At 35.1% G+C, this 20,104-nt stretch overlaps 3 protein-coding genes across 6 annotated transcripts; 1 reads left to right on the forward strand and 2 right to left on the reverse strand.

Annotated features, from left to right (window-relative positions):
* The first annotated feature begins 483 nt into the window (after positions 1–483).
* LOC107900707 (serine/threonine-protein kinase-like protein At1g28390) lies at positions 484–2,478 on the forward strand. 2 transcript variants are annotated; one of them, XR_001685011.2, is made up of 2 exons: positions 484–2,270; positions 2,350–2,478. XR_001685011.2 is itself a non-coding variant. In XM_016826410.2 (2 exons), the coding sequence occupies exons 1-2, from the start codon at positions 751–753 to the stop codon at positions 2,206–2,208; spliced, it is 1,374 nt and encodes a 457-aa protein (XP_016681899.2). In that variant the 5' UTR covers positions 484–750; the 3' UTR covers positions 2,209–2,478. The 2 variants fall into 2 exon arrangements, 1 of the variants encoding a protein (XP_016681899.2); XM_016826410.2 differs by having other exon boundaries at positions 484–1,105; positions 1,190–2,478.
* A 996-nt stretch (positions 2,479–3,474) lies between these two features.
* LOC107900746 (pyridoxine/pyridoxamine 5'-phosphate oxidase 1, chloroplastic) lies at positions 3,475–15,601 on the reverse strand. 3 transcript variants are annotated; one of them, XM_016826444.2, is made up of 14 exons: positions 15,451–15,601; positions 15,173–15,358; positions 15,017–15,055; positions 14,399–14,566; positions 14,194–14,299; positions 8,679–8,845; positions 8,328–8,570; positions 8,112–8,200; positions 6,907–6,957; positions 6,734–6,824; positions 5,165–5,269; positions 4,955–5,025; positions 4,569–4,664; positions 3,475–3,901 (listed from the first exon to the last, which is right to left on the reverse strand). In XM_016826444.2, exons 1-14 carry the CDS (start codon positions 15,580–15,582, stop codon positions 3,835–3,837), a joined length of 1,611 nt encoding a protein of 536 aa, XP_016681933.2. In that variant the 5' UTR covers positions 15,583–15,601; the 3' UTR covers positions 3,475–3,834. The 3 variants fall into 3 exon arrangements, with proteins under 3 accessions (XP_016681933.2, XP_016681940.2, XP_040950413.1); XM_016826451.2 differs by having other exon boundaries at positions 15,441–15,580; XM_041094479.1 differs by lacking the exons at positions 3,475–3,901; positions 4,569–4,664; positions 4,955–5,025 and adding an exon at positions 6,238–6,284.
* Positions 15,602–17,396: 1,795 nt separating this feature from the next.
* LOC107900757 (esterase AGAP003155) lies at positions 17,397–19,849 on the reverse strand. Its single transcript, XM_016826463.2, has 6 exons — positions 19,392–19,849; positions 19,164–19,262; positions 19,008–19,049; positions 18,781–18,910; positions 17,820–17,921; positions 17,397–17,611 (listed from the first exon to the last, which is right to left on the reverse strand). Exons 1-6 carry the CDS (start codon positions 19,614–19,616, stop codon positions 17,496–17,498), a joined length of 714 nt encoding a protein of 237 aa, XP_016681952.1. The 5' UTR covers positions 19,617–19,849; the 3' UTR covers positions 17,397–17,495.
* Between the last annotated feature and the right edge of the window lie 255 nt (positions 19,850–20,104).

Consider the following 20,104-nt stretch of genomic DNA (forward strand, 5'->3'; position numbering starts at 1 on the left):
ATATAAACTTTTTAATAGTTTAATAATATTTTTTTATTGCTAATTTAGGTAACAATAACTTATTAATTATAAAAAGAACATACCTATAAGAAAACAAACATGCACCTATCTTTAAATTTCAAAACTAAAAACAAAAAATGTTTATAAAAACGAGCACAAAACGCCGAAAGAGAAGTCGTATCAATCGCCAAATGTTGGAGAGAGAATCGCTTTTAGAATGACAACCTCTAAATTGGCATTGTTTTGTGTTAATTTCACAAAATATCCTCAAACTATTATTTTTATTTTAAATTAGTCTTCAAACTCTAAAATATTTTAATTACATCTTTAAATTATCGATATTATATCAATAAAATCTTTTTATTATTTAACATAATTTAAAATAAAAATAAATCTAATATTTTATATTTTCTTAAAAACTTTTAAATCGATTTTAAAAGTCTTATTTTGAATAATTTAAGTAAGTGTGTTTCGGCTTGGAACCCACTTCTGTAAACCTTCCCCCGAGAAATTCCTCCCAAAGTCTCCTACTTTTTTTACTTTTTGCATGGCAAGATCAATAATCAATTCAAATAAATACTACTAATTTTTTCTAAAGTTTCAAACTTTGATCGCTTTTGCTTCTCAAAAAGCTGCAAATGAGTACACACTTTAAACCCACACTCTTATTTCTTCCCAACTAATGGCCTTTTCGATCTCCGTTCTATTTCCCTCTCACCATACGGCGCTGTTTCCCACTTCTCTATCTGAATGGGTTACCTCTCTACTTGCAATGCTGAGTCCGCCATTGCTGTCTGCGACCCTTACAACTGTGGTTTTCATCGCAGAAAGAAACCCCACAAAACCAAAAACAATGGCGAAATCAGGGAGTTTGCTTACGCTGATCTCGTTTCCGCTACCAGTGGTTTCTCTTCCGGCAAGTTCCTCGGTAAAGGCAGTCACGGATCTGTCTACAGAGCTGTTCTCGATAATGGCAAGTTAATCGCCGCTGTTAAAAAAACGAAGATGAACTGTAACATTCCGGCGGACAACGAGATTGAGATTCTCTCCCGAGTTTATCATCCTCGTCTCGTCAATCTCATTGGCTACAGCTCCGATACCCTTTGTGAGAATCAATTCATCGTCGTGGAATATATGCCGAACGGTTCTCTATACGATCTTTTACATTCTGCTTCTTATAAATCGCCAGGTTGGCACATGCGCGTTCGGTTCGCTTTACAGGTTGCGAAAGCGGTTCGGGCTTTACATTCGAGTAACCCGCCGGTGATCCACAGGGATATAAAATCCTCCAATGTTTTGATCGATCAAAACTGGAACGCCAGGTTGGGTGATTTCGGGCTTGCTTTAAGAGGACACGTGGAGGATGTACGGTTCAACTGCACGCCACCGGCGGGGACATTAGGGTACCTCGACCCGGCTTATTTGGAGCCGGCTGACGTCAGCACTAAAAGTGACGTATTCAGCTACGGCATTTTGTTACTGGAGATTATTAGCGGAAGACGTGCCATTGACATGAATCATAGTCCGTCGTCCGTCGTTGACTGGGCGGTTCCGCTGATCGGGGCCGGAGATTTCGCCGCGATTTGTGACGTCCGCGTCGGTTCTCCGAAGGATAAGGAGGTGGTGAGGAGTTTGATGGCGTTGGCTGCTAGGTGCGTGAGGTCTGATGCGGGGGAACGCCCCGGGATAGTCGAGGTGGTAGAGTGTTTGACGGCGGTGAGGAAGAGAGTTCATGCGAGACCTGTTTGGAGTAATCGATGGCGGTGCGTGAAAGGCGTGGATAAGTCATTGGTGAGGAACAGCCGGAAAGTATCGAGTGTGACGAGTGTAGTCGATCACGACGTTGAAGCTACCAGTGATCGGATGGCGAGAACCAAATTGATCACGGAGGCATCAGTGGCGTCGGTGGTGGTAGACACGGGCCCCGATGAGATCGAGTTGGACGATGATCACATGGCGTTGGTAAGAGGAAACCGTGGAGTAGAGACGAAAACGCCATTAATGAAGCTGAGGAAGTCGAGATCCATGGGATTTCTGCAAAGTCCGAGACCAATGAACCAAAACAGCAAAAATTACGTATCTGGAATCGTGAAACGAAGGAATTTGAGTGAATTCGATATGTCAAAATTGGGTATTGGATTTGATGATGAGAAATCCGAAAGAAAAACATCGGAAAAGGCATTAGTTTTGTCTCAGATTAACGTTTGAAAAACAGAAATATGGACGTGCTGCTGTTTGATTTCATAGAAAATAAGGAAAACTACAAAAAGGTATGTTTTAGATTATTGCTCCTTTTGATTATTTATATTATAAGAACTACATTTGTTCATTCATATGGAGGTTTTGCAGGCGCTGCTATGGCTATTATTTCATGCTTCCCGGCTTGAAACTGAAATTGCAAACTTTGAATAATATGATCTTAATTATGGTTAACGAGATAAAGTTTTTGCAATCATTAATATGCAATTTATACCTCAACTTGTCTCAACTTATATTTTGTTTACCAAGCTAGTACCTAAACACACTAACCTCCTTAATTTATACTTACATCAAATGTAATAGCTTCTCAAATTTTAAAAAATTAAAAAACTTTAAAAATAAATTAATTAATAAAAAAACATAAATTTTTGTCTCAATTCGTTCTTTATGTGGCAAAAAGTATACAAAACTTCTTTCTAATTTTTGAAATTTAAGCCAAAATCTTGTAGTCCAATAACAAAAACATTAAGAGCTTGAGTTCGATTCCAAATAACTCCATTTCTCTTCCCCGATTATCCAAAATAAATTAAAATTTATATATGCCACATGATAAATTGAGAGATTACCACATGTCATTATTAGATTGATTATAAATGCCACATCAATATAAGGTATCAATGTTAATACAAAAGTATCAACCTAAGCGACGGAATAAAAGTTAAAAATACTAAGTCAATTAAGTATTTTTGGACAAATTAAGAAGATAAACTAAGATAAAATAAAATAATGACCGGAAACTTTGACAGCAAAATAACGACCATCACATCACTTATAAAAAATTCTGAAAAAAATGTAAGTTTGTTGTCATAACTTCTACTAATTGATATAACTCTGCCAAGTATTCCAAAAAACATGACAATGCAGTGACTGACCTTCTGTCTCCTTGAATCTGTTTGATGGTGTGTGTGGCTACTATCAATAAAAACGACCCCTCCCTCATAGACTGTTATTAATGTTTTGTGGATGTAGTGTTCTGTTTTTTACTTGCTTTTGGTTCTCCTGTATGACTTGTTTTTTTCTTAAGACATAGGGCCACACCGTATCTATTGCATGATACAATGTTTTCATATGACGACAACATCCTTAAGGACCCTTTAAATGCATTAAAAAAACAGAAACGCATAATATGATGTTTGATATGACGTCATCATCATGAAAACCTTATAGAAAAACATAATACAAGTAACATAGACGCAGACCAACAAGAAGTTAAAATTTGAAGATAAAAACGGTAGCTAGGCTTTAAATTATAAGTAAAGCAATAGGTAAGAACACAAATAAATTTGAAGTAAATTTACTACTCTTGTGTTTTCAGGATCTTTTTTCCCTCATTCATGATTCAATCTCCATGTAAGAGATCCTGAACCATGCCATTCACTCGCATCTTTCAAACCCGAGCTCTACTTTGATCCTTTGCGGTATTTAAGAGTCAAGGATGTACAATTTTTATAGTAAAATGTCATGCTCACCCCCCTGCCCCTCAATGCCACAGAAAATACATACTTGCAAGTTAGAAGGTTTGTGAAAACCACAACCACAGGCTAACTTGACAGTGAAGAAGCTGAAGATACGAACTCAGGGGGCCAACCGAACAATTTTCCAAACTCGTTTTCCGTCGGTCTCTTGAGGGGAATATTCCAACCTGCCAAATAGCACACACATAATTATCAACTGGACCAACTTTCATCTGAATTTTAACCATACAATAGTTTGAAATGAGAGGTAGATCATAATAGGCTTCTGTTTTTCCTAGTGGCATTTTTTGAGAGATGTGAGTGTTGTACGCTACATTACTTAAACTCTGTTGCAAGGATTGGATATGCGTCCATAGGTATATTCAATTTTTTATAAGTTTTTCTAGTATTTCGAGGGACCTTTTGAGGATCATATTCCCAACATACCCATGTCTGGATATGGATTGAATAAGGGTGTTGGACAAGGAAAATGAAGTGTCGGAACAACATTAGTTGTGATTGGGTTGGGTCGGGGGTCGGATTGCAGGGAGCGGATGGTGAGAGAGACGGCATTGAAGGGTAAGAAGAGCTTTGAGTGACTTGGACTTGCTTGATTCACTGTTTAATGCAAATTAAACATAGAAAGCATTGTCAACCGTAAACTACTTCAGGAATTGACCTAATTATCAGCTCAGAACAGAAATAACATTATCTGAACAAGGATCCAAATCCAATGATTTGATTATTAATCGGATTCTATTTCAATCCAATATAGAAAGGTTTGGAACTTAGGATAGAATTTGGGTAAAATCCTCTTTATATTCATTATAGCAAAAGACAATGGAAGTAAACAACCTGTCATGTAAACGGGATGGCTGTCCTTGCCAAAACTCGAAACGTTCTGGTTTAAGTCTATATCCTCCCCAGTATTTAGGCTTTGGAATTAAACTCCTGCATAAAGAAAAACGTAAGGATTAATTTTTCTTGATTTTTAACCATCTGAATCTCAAGATTTTTCATATTGCTGATCATTTGAGATGATGAACACCTTTGATCGAGATTCTATATCATGATTGAACATAGAAGTAAATAGAACAAGATTGTTATCGAAGATAGAAGTAAATAGAAGAAGCACTTATCAAATCAAGGCAATAAATCCATGCCAAGCACAAATGCTTATAGAAGAATATTGGCACAAAATCAAAATATTATGATCAAACATTAAAAAGCCGAAAACTTACTCCTTGGAGTATTTTTCTTCTAGTTCTTTGTATTGCTGGTGCAGTACATGGCATCCAGGAACTACAGTACTCTGAAGCAAGAAAATAAATACGTTAATTTTTTATCAAACTGATCATTTTTACTTCTAATGGAAATTAATTTTTGAAAAAATGCCATGGACATATATTCCATGTTTCCACCACATTCTAACTGAATCTTAAATAACAGACCTGCTTGCTTACGATTGCTCCGAGTTGACTGCCTCGAGGACGACTGTGAAAGTATTGCTCTGATTCCTCATCAGAAACTTTCTCAACAGATCCTTCCACTCTTACCTGGAAATTACAGTTCATTATAGCCCATGGATCTTCGTCATGGAAACATATCAACATGCTATAAATTTGCAACATTTAATCAGATTTTGTTTCACGCCGCAGTAAACTTTCAATTAATATAGGAAATTCAAAGTTCAATAAATCAAGTTATAAGTCCACAGATCCAAAACAACTTTCCACATAAAACTGGAACATTTCAATTCATTGGACCCTCTGGAGCATATATAACTACAAGTAGCAACCACCATGTATCAGCAGGATTTCAGATAGTTCTACACCATTCACTCTGTTAGTTATGTCATTTGGTTAACATGCATAACTACAAGTAGCAACCACCATGCATCAGCAGGATTTCAGATAGTTCAACAACTTTTCGCTTTCGCACCCTTGGGAAGGCATCCATGCATGACTGTTAAACTGGCATTATCTAACTCGCCATCATTGGACTTCTCTCTTTCTCTCTCTCAATTTCTCACTCATACATACACACAGAGACACAGAGGAAAGTCTCATTCATAAGCATTGAACCGTTTTATCTTAAGTCACCATCTACCATATTTATGCTGAAGCATGGTGGTTGCTGCTTGTAGTTATGCATGTTAACTGAAAAGCATCCATGCATGAGTGAAAAACTGGCATCATCTAACTCACCATCACTGGACTTCCTTCTCACTCATATATACATAGAGACAGAGGAAAGCCTCATTCATAAGTATTGAACCATTTTATCTAAAGTCACCATCTACCATATTATTTTGATGATTATGTCTGCTCCAGATCACTTCCAACAGCCTAAAGAATCAACAGCTGGAATTCATGGTTGGTCACTAAGCTAACTCAAGCCAGAAAAGCAGTTATTCCATCCCTTCAATCCAACTTTACACTTGTCAATGGTTTCTATTTTACTACAACAGGGATGTGAGTGTCAGACATGGATGTGTACTTGGAGGGTCTTTGAATGGTCATACCTTTACATACCTATGTCCGCCTACGCATCAGACATGGATGTTGGATACTTCAAAAGAAAATGAAGAGTCAAAGTAACATAGAATTGTTCTACTTCTTGAAAATTGCAGCTGGTAGCAAACAGGGATAAAACACCCAATATTTATAACAGAAAAAGTTCCAGTATTCAAAATAAAGCAAAACATATATAAAGGAGTTCAACAGTTGGCATGAACCACACTGAATCCTAATGTCCGTTACCTTAGAAGGAACCTTAAACATTTGGGATGTTTCCCATCAAACAAAACAAGCTTAGAAAGGGAAATGATAAAGAATTGGGACTAGAATCAGTAATCTTAAATCAATAATTTGAGTCTTAGCATGCAGATGTTAGCCATATATTCGAATATGAACCACGCTTTTGAGAAGAATCATCCTATAATTTTCACGTCAACTATAGTTGATTTACTTTGACATTTTTCAGAATGGACAAGCAAAAGCCAGAATCCAACGTACTACCTGACGATTAAGCCCATCCCAGTAGAAAAGAAGTGCTGCATGAGGATTTTCTGATAATTGACGTGCCTTCTGACTTTCATAATTGGTGAACCTGCATAAAGTAAAAAACGTAAGAAATATAACAAATAATATGTAACAACATGATTTCACGACAGTAACAAAGGAACACTAACCAGACGAAACCATCCTTGTCGACCCCTTTTAGCAATACCATTCTCGATGAGCTGCAGCAGATGGTAAGATGGTAAAGAAAGATGCAGAAAAGGTCAATCAATAAACATTAAAATGTAAGTACTGAAATAACGCAATTAAAGTCTAAACTAAGCTGCTAGCAGTCATCATCACCATATCTATTTCATTAAGAACTTATAGAAGTGACGGTATATGAATTACTTTCAAGATGAAACCTGACAAGGCAGTCATAGGTTTAAACCAAATGTATAATGGCAGAGGTCGATGAAGAGTACTAACAGTCTAGCACCCATAAATTTGCATGAACTAACTTTGGGCACAAAAAGTTTCAAACAAAATGTAGATGGAAGAAGCAACAACCACTCACAACCTAAAGGCTACTCATTCACAGCTTTATCAGAAATAAAAATATATTAAAAGAATTTTACTAAAATTATGAAAACATCAGGTATAAGATCAACCAAGCGCATATTTTATATAAACAAACTCCTCCACACTTGCTTTCAACATAATTTTATAATGTTAAATGCATAAAATGTTCATTATTAAAACATGACAAACATTTTCTTACCGCGTAGTGCCATGACTATTCATTCTAAACAGTTCACCCAGTTAGGGTGGCGAATCTTCATTACTGAAGTAATTTTTGTAATTTTAAAAACTTTAGTCAATATATTCATAAGTGCAAAATTTACTTTCTTAGTTCATTTTTTCCACAATTTGGGCAGTTTAAAATGTGTGATTCTTCCAGAAGAGATGCTGCATGGAATTCACATTAGCATTTAAAATACATGTATGACTAATAACAATCAACTTTCTACCGAGTATTTTATAATTACCTCAAATAACAAGCATGATTATCATATTTAGTAGAAGGAAAAGCAAAGTTCTTCAAAAAGTTTAGCCACAATTTTAATGGTTCCCAAATTTTCTTAAGGATCCCATTGGGAGCAGGTGCCCGCAATGCTCTTATTTTGGATCCATGCCTGAAGTGGAAATGAGAGTGCTTCCATTAGATAAGAGAGAGAATCTTATGAACATGTGCTTATTTCTTCATAATATTTACCCTTAGGATAGCAGAATGAATCCAAATTGACACGTTTTATGGCTTAAAAAATCAAGGTTCAAAAAAAGAGAAAAGAAGTATGAATGAAGCAGAAAGATTGAGCAAACCAAAGAAGCATACGGTTTTCCATCTTTTCCAGTGGTTGACAATGCCATAGCATTTGGTTCCTTTAAGTTGGCAGCCATCGCATCATCAAACCATTTGCGGAACTGCAAGACACTTTACATTTAGAAAGAAATAAATACCATAAATTATTGTGAGAAAATACAAATGAAAACAAAAGGTTTTTCAAATAAAGCAAAATGGAGGAGCAGCATGTTTGTCTTGCATCCGTACCTGATCCAAAGGATCAGCCTCCACCTGCTCCTCAAGGAACTCTGGAGATATATAATTCTCTCTAAGGGATGATATGTCAATTTGTGGAGGCTTTCCAATTCGAACACACATAGAGATGCCTGGATATTGGGGAAGTTGAAGCTTATACTTTTCAGCTATAGCTGGCGGGACAAATCTACCACCTAGAAAGTGGTGAGGCCCGGAAAATTTCTTTGCACACAGTTTTGGAGCAGTCAAAGAAACCTTTCAAATTAGAAAATTTTAGTAGTTAGATATTTAATCTAAAGGGGTGCATAAGTGTTAAACAGAAAAAATGCTTCCAAAGAATCTAAGGCAGCAAAAAAGACATACCAACATGTCAGGTTTAATTCCATCACCACCAACATCACCCTCTTCAACATGCCATCCAGATGGAATATCTACAGACACAATAACAGGGGGCTTTCGTTGTGCTTGTTCATAATAATGTAAGTTAATAAGCTTCTTAATCAGATCATCAAAAGGTGGCCTTGGTGCACCTGTAAGGTTAGAAATGAATTTAGAGGCAGAATTCCGTAGTTCACAAAATTATCGAAAATAGAACTAGGATCATGAAAGATACATAAACCAAAAATGAGTGAACAAAAAGTAACCAAGAGGCACTATATGATTTAATGACATAATCTGATGGAACCGGTGAAAATTAGCTATAAAACCAGAGCAGAGATTGTATAGCTTTGCTTATTTATTAAATAAAATTGAGATATGTACATATCGATTTTGCATTAAAAAAGTACAAAATTTCTGGTAGCAGTGATACAAAATAAGATCTTAAACTATAAGACATATTAATGGGGATGAATAAGATAATCATATCAGCATGACATCAAAATATTTTTGTTGGAATCCCTATAATTAAGGATAGAAATCTGATGGTATTGGAATCCCTATAATTAAGGATAGAAATCTGTTGTGATCTCTTGTAAATAGAAACTAATCTCAGTTACTGATTCTTAGGAAATTAGGATATCAATTACTGATTCTTAGGGATTAGGATTTATTTCCTTTAAAATGATTATTTTTCTCTTTATAAAGCTGTAAACTAAAGCAGTAGCAATATAACAGAATTTTTCCTCTGAGTGTTTTTACTTGGCATCAGGGCTATAGGATTCATTCGATCCTATTTTTTTCTCTAAATTCCCTTACTAAAAATTTCTGTGGTTTAGTCCTCCAATGGGTGATATCAATGAGAATTTCTCTGAAACTGAGACATCACAAATAACTCAGAATATCAATCAGGGAATCACTCAAGGTGAAATTAATTCCTCCCTTATAATCACCAATCATCGGCTAAATGGGAAGAACTTCTTGCAATGGTCTCAATCGGTTCTTATGGTGATTCGTGGTCGTGGCAAATTAGGGTACATCAATGGAGAAATCCCACGACCAACCATGGCTGATCCTACTTATGCCACTTGGGAACTCAACAATTCAATTGTAATGGCTTGGCTAATCAATTCGATGGAAGGCCATATAAGCCGCACCTATTTTTTTTCAAAACTGCAAAAGACGTGGGATGCAGTCAAAGAAAACTACTCAGATCTTGGAAACGCCTCCCAAGTATTTGAAATCAAGCTTAAGTTAAAGGACATCCGACAAGGAACACTCGAGGTAACTCACTACTATAACAATTTGAAAATTTTGTGGCAAGAACTGGATATGTATTATGAGGCAAATTGGGGTGAAGGCTTAGAACACAACAGGTTTATGGTCCATCTCAACAATGAACGTCTTTATGAGTTTTAGCAGGACTGAACCGTGAGTTAGATGAGGTCCGTGGCCGAATTCTGGGTAGATCACCTCTTCCAACGATCGGTGAAGCATTTGCAGAAGTTAGAAGAGAAGAAAAGCGTCGTCTTGTCATGATGGGAGATTCAAAGGAACCTAAACCTATGACTCCAATTTCTAATCGTCCTACTGAAACCTCTGCTCTCATCTCCAAAGGTCCACAGCCACAAAAACAATGTGCTAGAAATGATTCTGGATCAACAAGACCATGGTGTAGTCACTGCAATCGTGTTGGTCATACAAAAGAAAAATGCTTCAAACTCCATGGCTATCCTGAAAAAAAACAGAAGGATAATAAGACTGCAATGTTATCCTCCACTACTGCTGATGATGTTCTTGATGTTCGCTTAACCAAAACACAGCTTGAGACTCTCCATAAGATACTTGGTACTCCCACTACTCATGGATCTCTAGCAACTCAAGGTACTGCCCTCAACATTGCTTTTGAATCTAATAATCAATCTCCTTGGATACTCGATTCGGGCGCCTCTGATCACATGACAGGTGACTCCACGTTGTTTCACACCTACACTCCTTGTCATAACAAATCCCGAATCCGCATAGCTGACGGTTCTTACTCACCTGTGGCTGGAATAGGAGAAGTACAAATGACAGAGAATTTTTCTCTCGATAAAGTCCTACATGTTCCAAACTTGTCCTGTAATTTACTTTCAATTAGTAAACTTACTAAGGATGAAAAAGTTCTTGCTGAATTTTCTGCAATTGGTTGTGTGATACAGGAACAGAAATCGGGGAGGATGATTGGCACTGCTAAAGTTGATGATGGACTATATATTTGGAATAAAAACAGTAAACAAGGGGGATTGGCTCTATCCACTGCAAAAGAGGACACTATTATGTTATGGCACCGTAGGTTAGGACATCCAAACTTTGTGTATTTGAAAAAACATCTTCCGCTGTTATTTCGAAATAAAAGTATTAATTCCTTGAAGTGTGAAATTTGCCAATTATCTAAACATACCCGTGTGCCATACCCATTAAAACCACATATTCAGTCCCAACCTTTTTCGTTAATCCATAGTGACCTATGGGGAGCCAGCCGAGTGAAAAATATTACAGGGGCTAGATGGTTTATAACATTCATTGATGATCATACTAGGGTCTGTTGGGTCTATCTACTCAAAGAAAAATCTGAAACACCCAAAGTATTCCAAAATTTTCACTCAATGGTTCGAACCCAATTCAACTCTACCATACATACCCTCCGTACTGACAATGGGAGAGAATACTTCAACTCTGTCTTAAGTCCATACCTTTCTGACCAAGGCATTATACACCAAAGCTCTTGTCCTGACACTCCTCAACAAAACGGGATCTCTGAGAGGAAAAATCGTCATCTTCTTGATGTGGCTCGAGCCATAATGTTCACTATGAATGTTCCAAAATACTTGTGGGGAGAAGCTGTCCTTACTGCCTGCTATCTCATAAACCGAATGCCATTAAAGATCCTCAATTGCCAAACACCTCTAAATACTCTTTTAAAGGCCTTCCCTCTATTTCATGTCCTTAATCTTCCAGCCAAAATATTCGGCTGTAAAGCTTTTGTCCATAACCATCAACCAAATCAATCCAAACTTGATCCTCGAGCCCACACCTGTATCTTCATTGGATATTCCCCTACACAAAAAGGCTATAAGTGTTACTCACCAACATTGCGCCGAATGTTTGTCTCTCGAGATGTTACCTTCTTTGAAAATGAACCATACTTTGCAGCATCTCATCTTCAGGGGGAGATTTTTAATGAAGATGAGACCCTTAATACTCTCCTCATTATACCGCCTGATCCTACTACTACTATCCCAGATTTAGTTGTTTCCCCTATACAGCAAGAATTTAACACCGTCCTTCCCAATGACAATACCTCCACCGAAGTACAACAGCCACTTGGTCAAGGAAAACAGCAAATACAGGTTTACTCCCGACGGAATCGTTCTCCTGAAACTGATACAGCAGTGCCAATTACATCTCCAACCGAGGACTGTTCTGAAGCAGAAGTCCCACCTCCGTCACCATCCATCTATCTTCCAATTGCAGTTCGAAAGGGTACAAGAAGCTGCACTCAACATCTTATTTCTCGATTTGTATCCTATGGAAATTTATCTAAGTCTTACAAAGCTTTTGTGACTAATGTTGATTCTGTAAAAATTCCAAAAAATATAGAAGAGGCTCTTGAATCAGCTGAGTGGAGACAAGCCGTGATGGAAGAAATGAAGGCCCTCAAAAACAATGAAACATGGGAAGTCTCGGATCTGCCTAAAGGGAAAAAACCCGTAGGGTGCAAATGGATTTTCACTACGAAATTTAAACCCGATGGCCGTATTGACCGATACAAAGCTCGACTTGTGGCTAAGGGATTCACCCAAACTTATGGTCTCGACTACAACGAGACGTTTGCACCGGTTGCCAAGCTAAACACCGTTCGGGTCCTGCTATCTCTTGCTGCCAACCTTGATTGGCACTTGACTCAATTGGATGTAAAAAATGCTTTTCTCAACGGGGAATTAAGTGAGGAGGTGTATATGGATTTCCCACCAGGGTTTGAAGAAAACAAGGACCAAGTGTGTAAGTTGAAGAAGTCCTTGTATGGGCTGAAACAATCTCCATGAGCGTGGTTCAGCCGATTTGCAAAAGCTATGACTAGCAGAAATTACATTCAAGGACAGGCAGACCACACCATGTTCTACAAGCACTCGGAAGAGGGTAAATGCTGCATCCTTATCGTTTATGTTGACGATATAATAATAACAGGAAATGACTCGAGCGAAATTTTGAGATTGAAAGAATTTCTTGGTACAGAGTTTGAACTTAAAGACTTGGGGAGTCTTAAATATTTTCTTGGTATGGAGGTAGCAAGGTCGAAAAAAGGTATCTTCATTTCCCAAAGGAAATATGTTCTTGATCTACTGTCGGAAGTTGGTTTGATGGGCAGCAAACCAGCCGAAACTCCTATGGAGTTTAACCTCAAATTGGGAACTAATGAGGATGGAGAAGAAATCGACAGGGGGAGATATCAACGTCTAGTAGGAAGGCTCATCTACCTATCTCACACCCGTCCAGACATAGCCTTCAGTGTGAGTGTTATTAGCCAGTATATACATGCCCCGAGGGAGAAGCACCTGGAAGCTGCATATAGAATACTAAGATACCTAAAAGGAACTCCTGGTAAAGGCCTGTACTTCAAGAAGACTATCAACCGAAGCGTGGAAGTCTACACTGATGCAGACTGGGCAGGTTCTGTTAATGATAGACGCTTTACAAGCGGCTATTGTAGTTATGTTTGGGGTAATCTCGTGACGTGGAGGAGCAAAAAACAATCTGTGGTAGCACGCAGCAGTGCAGAGGCAGAGTATCGAGCACTATCTCATGGTATATGCGAAGGAGTTTGGATACAAAGACTTATGGGAGAACTAAAAGTGCCTTTTACCAGACCTATGAAGATGTACTGTGACAACCAGGCTGCTGTCAGCATAGCACATAATCCTGTGCATCATGATCGGACCAAACATGTGGAAATAGATCGTCACTTTATAAAAGAAAAAGTACACTCAGGAGAAGTATGCATCATCTACCTACCTACTAGACAACAAGTTGCAGACATGTTAACCAAAAGTTTAAACAGAAACATGTTTGAAGAACTTAGTGGCAAGCTGGGTTTGATTAACATCTACACTCCAACTTGAGGGGGAGTGTTGGAATCCCTATAATTAAGGATAGAAATCTGATGGAATTGGAATCCCTATAATTAAGGATAGAAATTTGTTGTGATCTCTTGTAAATAGAAACTAATCTCAGTTACTGATTCTTAGGAAATTAGGATATCAATTACTGATTCTTAGGGATTAGGATTTATTTCCTTTAAAATGATTATTTTTCTCTTTATAAAGCTGTAAACTAAAGCAGTAGCAATATAACAGAATTTTTCCTCTGAGTGTTTTTACTATTTTTGTTGCATCACAAAGAACATACATAAACATGAAAAAATAGTATGGGTATTAAGTATTAACTATTTAGTATTTACCATGAAATGAAAAGCCGAACATAGCATCCACTAGAATGTCAAAGTCCTTTGACAAGTCCATAGGTAACTCATCAACTGAAAGGAAAGGGATTGACAGAGATTCCAGCTATGGTACCAATAGATTGAATAACAACTCAGATAAACCATATTGTTTATTGTTCAATGTTCAATAACATTACACTTACAGCTCTAGCTAGTATCATACCTGCGTGACAAGACCAGAATAAAGCGGTTTCTGAGTTCGCTTAGGATAACACACAAATGGCTTATACCCAAAGTGATACAAATGACGAGCAGCAACCAGACCATCACCTCCATTGTTTCCCGGACCACAAATAGCAAGAACACGGTTATACTCACTCGGTTTATAAACCTGTAACAAGAAAAGATCCTTTTGCAGTTGCAAACTGAAAAAAAGAAGGTATAATCTTATATAACCTCAGAGCATAATTGTCAACTGAACTATAAATACTTGTCTAATACATCCTAGGAGAAGCCAAATCAATATGTCATGTAGGAAACTTGTTATAGCAAACTTAGATAAACTTAAAAACATGTGAAATTCGTAACAAGAAAAGCTCCTTCTGTTGTTCCGCACTGAAATAAGGTATAATCTTACAAAACCTGGAGCATAATTGTCAACTGAACAATATATTTGAGTATTTGACATTCTAGGAGAAACCAATTCAATGTTGTGCGGGAAACATGCTCAGAAAACTCAGATAAACTTAAAAACATGGGAATTTTGCATGAATTCAATTAGTAGATAGAAAACAGCAAAATTCAGCAAAACGAAATGAAAACTGGTAATAGTCATTATTACCTCATTAATCGATGTGGCAACGCTTAAACCAGCCAATTCCTGATAATTCACATAAACTCAAACCACTGAAGCTTTAAAACAAAACCCCAAAAGAAAGAAATAGAAAAATAAAACAATGTAAATTTAAGAATTAAAAAAAAAAGGAACTTAACTAACCATGAGCTGATCAACACTAAAACCAAGAGGGCCCATGAGAGTTTCATCAACCTCAGCAGCCTCTCGTTGGGTTAGGTAGGAAATAGAACCCTGATTTTGAACGGAAGAAGCCATTAATCCTCCCACCTCACCGGGCTTCGAACAAAACACTCGGATAGCAGGGCTGGGAATTGGTGCCAGAAAACCCTGTAAAATCAAAACAAAACTTGGGTTTTAAACTGGGGGAAGAAGGAGATGTAAAGAGAGAGAGAGAGATAGAGAAAATGACGAGGTTTAACCCAAGAGAAGCGATTCGATGGTTTGGGTTTGTAAATGGAAGGAGAGCTCCTATAATAATAAGCGGGAGAGACCGGTGCTTGGCTGAGAAGCGAGCATATCATTTTTCTGCTTTTGCCCAACACTCCCCTCATTCTTGTTTATTTTTCCAATTTTTTTTAAATTATCTGCTTTTTATTTACGAGTTTGATCAATAATAATAATAATAATAAATCAAATATAAGTTTTATAATTTGAGATTTTTTTAAAAATATATTATGCAAAATCAATTTGTTTGGATAAATTACTCTTTGAATTTGGGTTGATTCAAATCAATTAAATTATTTTTTGAATATTAATCTCATTATATGTTGTTATCATATCTGTTCTTATTTGTTTTTAATAGAAGGATAATGCACTTCAACGCAGTTAAACCCACGTTTTCCTGCACTGGTAACAATGTGGATGTCATCGAGCTAAGACTCAATTGATAATTCAGTTAATTATTAACTTTTTTTTAAATATCATTATAAGTTATGATCATATTTGTTCTTTTTAACACAATATCTAAAATTACTCATAATTCGTCCCAACTCATAAATAGAAGATAATCATACATATATATTATCTATGATAGCATATTTTGTTTTCTACAAAAGCTTGAAATATTTATAGATTAAGGGTGAGTTTGGATGGGCGGTGCGTTTACCTGCGCTTAGTGTAAAAACAGCGGTAGCGGTGAGATTAGATACTGTAGCGATACTATAGCGTGAGACAAAAAGTAAGCTAAACGCAGCGCACCGCACTCAATCACTCATCCAAACCCACCCTAAATATATGATATTTTTAAATATTTTACTTTGGTGTTTTTATTAAAAATTTAGGTACATCTATGTTTATAATTCTATATTATCTTTATAAATAATTAAAGATAGTTTTTTTTTTTACTTTATGTTATAATTAAATTGTTTGGTATTAAGTTAATTAATAGAAAATATCTATTTCGTTTTAATAATATTTATTTTAACAATTTTTTTACGATATATTTGTTTAGAAAATAGTTTAAAGATAATATTTAAACAGACATATATTATAAAAAATTTAAGATAACGTTGAAAAAATGTTTAAAATATTAAAAATATTTTAAAATAAATCAATTGTAAAAACATATTTTGAAATATAAATTTTATTTAGGAATAACAGATTGAAAACCGAGTGTTTAAAATTTTGAATTTTATATATTCTTATCTCTTTGGTGTATATTTTTAAATAGTTAAAAGCTTATTTTAATTTTTTTATCTTAATTTATATTGATTATAAATATAAACTTTTATGTATGCTATTTCAAGAAAGTATACAGCATTGACAATTTGTTTTTTTTTTTATTATATACATATTATTCGAGTTTTTATACACATTATCGAAACATTAGAAATTTTGTACCAAAATTTTATCAAATAAATACACACAATTAACCATGCACCATATATAAGAAAACTAGCAAAATATATATTTTACGTATTACTAATATAAATGTTTATTAATATTCAATTATTTTTTAATAATAAAATGAATTACTGTATTTGAGTATAATTTTTTTTTACTTTATTTTTTCATTTTTGATAAGGGAAAAGGGATTGGATTTCAATCAAATCCAACAAATCAATCTCTAAATGATTAAATACCAGATAATAATAATTATATATATTATTAATTTGATATTTTTTCCTTTTTGAGGCATTTAGATGATTTTTGATAAATTTAAAAAATTAAATACTAAATTTAAGTCATAAAATATGAAATATAATTAGACTATTTGATAATTTTAAAATATTTAAAGGATAATATTAAAAAAGTTGAAAAAAATTCTACATTAAATAATAGTTATCTATTTACTTATCATTTTCTTATTTTTCCATTAATTAATGGGAGAAGCCTTTTTAAGTCCAACAACATTGGAAAGTGAAAGTAAAAGTGAAGAAAATTCTGAAATTAATTTAAAAGTATTATTCTTGTTATAATGATAACATATATATTTGTTGGCCCAGTAATAAATATATCCATTTCTTTAAGCTTCTACGGCATTCTCTTCCTCTTTATAGCATACATTCCTTTCTTGTTCAGACAAAATATCCTTTTCAATCCTCTCCAGGAAGCTCAGCATCATCTTTAATCCACTTTCATCTGAAAATTTAAAAGAAAGGGAATGAGATTCTATCAATCAAATCAGTATAAGCAATAACCAATGCAACTGTCCCTAAAGCAACAATTTTGCATATATATAGCAATGTAAAAGACAGATGAGCAAGTTATTATTTCGTGAGGGTAACTTGTACATATTTTTCTGATTCAAGTGAGGAGACTGAAGAAAAAAAGGGATGAAAGTAGGTACCAAATCGGGGAATAGTGTGGCCCTTTGGGTGATGAATGACAACAGGATCTACACAAGATTCCAACAGCTCCAATCCATATGGTTTCAGGAAATCGTTCTCTCCTGCATAAGTTTATTTTATTACGTCAAAATAAATATCTTATTTTTCCGGACTAGTTATCAAAAAAGTCAGGTTAGAGATGTCTGTAGGCTGGGTCTTAATAAAATTTTAAGCTTGATACTTAGCTCGATTAAAAAAATAGCCTAAATGATTCATATTAATTTTTAAAATTTTATTTTTTATATAATTTTAAAAAAAATATAATACACCAAATATATTAAAAATATTAAAAATAAATATTTCTTAAAAATTGAAAATAAATTTTAAAAAAGCTTTATAATTAAATAAAGTCATCAACAAAAATAATAGCAAAAATAATAATAAAATAGTAGTAAAATAGTGGCAAAAACTGAAAAAAAAAGCAGCAAAATAGCAAAAGTTTTTTATTGCAAATTCGGGTTGGATCGAACTAGGCTCAAGTCGAAAAACCTTACCCGAGATTTGACCTATTTTCTAAACAGACTTTTTTTTATTCAATCTCATTTCTCAGACTTATATTTTTATACAAACTCTCGTATTTTTTGGGCACAACTTTCTAAGTCAAGTCTACCAAATTTTATTAATTATATTACCGACAAAAAAAGATTAGAATTTCGGTAAGATTAATCAAATTAAAAACACAGCCGCCACAAAAAACAAACCTAACTTTCAAAGATTCAATCCAACGTTTAAAACAAGACAGATCACGTGCTGCACATGAAAACTACGCTAGTCCCACTATATGTTATTTTATAAACTTATCAGGGTCCGTTGTTCTTTATTGAATTACTTAATTACAATTTAATATAATTGAAAGAAACGATTATATGTGGATTCCAAACTTTTGGGAAATAAGAAAGAAATTAAAAAGGGAAATTATACCTAAAAAGTGAAGAGATGGGCAGTGGATGGGAGAAGAATAAGCGTTTTCTGCCACTGTTACGTTCTTGAATTTAGCCCCTCCAATTATTATCAAATTCTTTATTTGGGGAACTTTTGTAAGCGCCATACCCTGAAATAATGGCCAAATACCCTTATTTACGGCCCTAAAAAAAGGGTTTAAATATAATAAAATGAAACCGAAAACAGAAGCGCAATTTTATACGCACCTTCGCCTGCAATCCGGGCAACCCACCCGATAAGATAGCTCCCTGTATGATTACTCAATAGTTTAAAATGAGTTTGTTGTTTGGATGAATAGAAAATAAATTGAAAATCGTAAAAAGTTTCCTTCAAATTCTCGCCAAACAAACAGGAAAACAAACCTGTGAAAAACCTAGAAGGCCATCGAAAGGTCCTTGTTTAATTATAATATCTTCGATATAAGCAAGACATTCGTCAAAATTTGTGTAAGTCGTAAATTCCTACAATATAAAATAGATCAAAAAAAAAAGTAAATCAATGTTTGTATCGATTTGGAAAAAACTGACGGAAATAACAAAAAAATAAGGAAAGAAAAACGTGGGATTGTTATTTGATTTTTTTTTTTTTACCTTATTGAATTGAAACCACTCGTAATAAGGAGGATCGAAGATCCCTTCGACATCGGATTTCCCCTGAGCTGGAAACGGCGCATCTGGGTAAACGATATCGATCTTTTCCAATACCGATTTAGGCCATTTGGTCTCTATCTGTGTCTTGAGAATCGCTCCACTTGTTCTAAATCCATGGAGGCCAAGAAATCTGGGTTTCCTCACAATCCCAGCTTCACTTCCCATTTTCCCTTTACCAAATTTTTCAAAAAGAAAGAAAAATCTAAAGTGTAGCCTAAGTTACTTTTCTTTTGACGAGGATTTTCAAATTTGGGCTGCTGGATTTATAGGGCGAAGGTCGAGGAGGTAAGAATCTCGCACGCGTCAAGCCGAGTGGAGACGGCGACTAAAACCACTAATCTTGTGTTTCACACCATAATTTGGAAGTCAGAGAGAAAGTGGGGTTGTGGAATATAAAGTTGGTATATATATATACGGAAGCTTCGTTTTTATAAATTGGTTTATCGAGTTAATTGAGGTAAGAGTTAAAAGATTACTCAGTGCAATTGGACTACTATAATTAGAATAATTTCTTTTGCAATTGGATTATAGTTCATAATTTATGGCTCATTGTAGTAGTTGGTTTGATCAGTTGATTTTATTAATTATTTATTTAAATAAACATATTTTTTAAGTTTCTTATTTGTAAATATTAACCTTATGAAAATTGATAA

The sequence above is a fragment of the Gossypium hirsutum genome, chromosome D05, assembly GCF_007990345.1.
Source record: "Gossypium hirsutum isolate 1008001.06 chromosome D05, Gossypium_hirsutum_v2.1, whole genome shotgun sequence".
Lineage (NCBI taxonomy): Eukaryota > Viridiplantae > Streptophyta > Magnoliopsida > Malvales > Malvaceae > Gossypium > Gossypium hirsutum.

Excerpts from the sequence above, each read along its gene's own strand:
- LOC107900707 (XM_016826410.2), top strand. The coding sequence starts at position 751 with ATGGGTTACCTCTCTACTTGCAATGCTGAGTCCGCCATTGCTGTCTGC. Across the intron at positions 1,106-1,189 it reads CTACAGCTCCGATACCCTTT|GTTGGCACATGCGCGTTCGG; the intron begins GTGAGAATCAAT and ends ATAAATCGCCAG.
- LOC107900746 (XM_016826444.2), bottom strand. The coding sequence starts at position 15,582 with ATGAGGGGAGTGTTGGGCAAAAGCAGAAAAATGATATGCTCGCTTCTC. Across the intron at positions 14,567-15,016 it reads TTGCCACATCGATTAATGAG|GTTTATAAACCGAGTGAGTA; the intron begins GTAATAATGACT and ends TTCTTGTTACAG. Across the intron at positions 14,300-14,398 it reads ATTCTGGTCTTGTCACGCAG|CTGGAATCTCTGTCAATCCC; the intron begins GTATGATACTAG and ends TTGGTACCATAG.
- LOC107900757 (XM_016826463.2), bottom strand. The coding sequence starts at position 19,616 with ATGGGAAGTGAAGCTGGGATTGTGAGGAAACCCAGATTTCTTGGCCTC. Across the intron at positions 19,263-19,391 it reads AGTGGTTTCAATTCAATAAG|GAATTTACGACTTACACAAA; the intron begins GTAAAAAAAAAA and ends TTTATATTGTAG. Across the intron at positions 17,612-17,819 it reads CCACACTATTCCCCGATTTG|ATGAAAGTGGATTAAAGATG; the intron begins GTACCTACTTTC and ends TTAAATTTTCAG.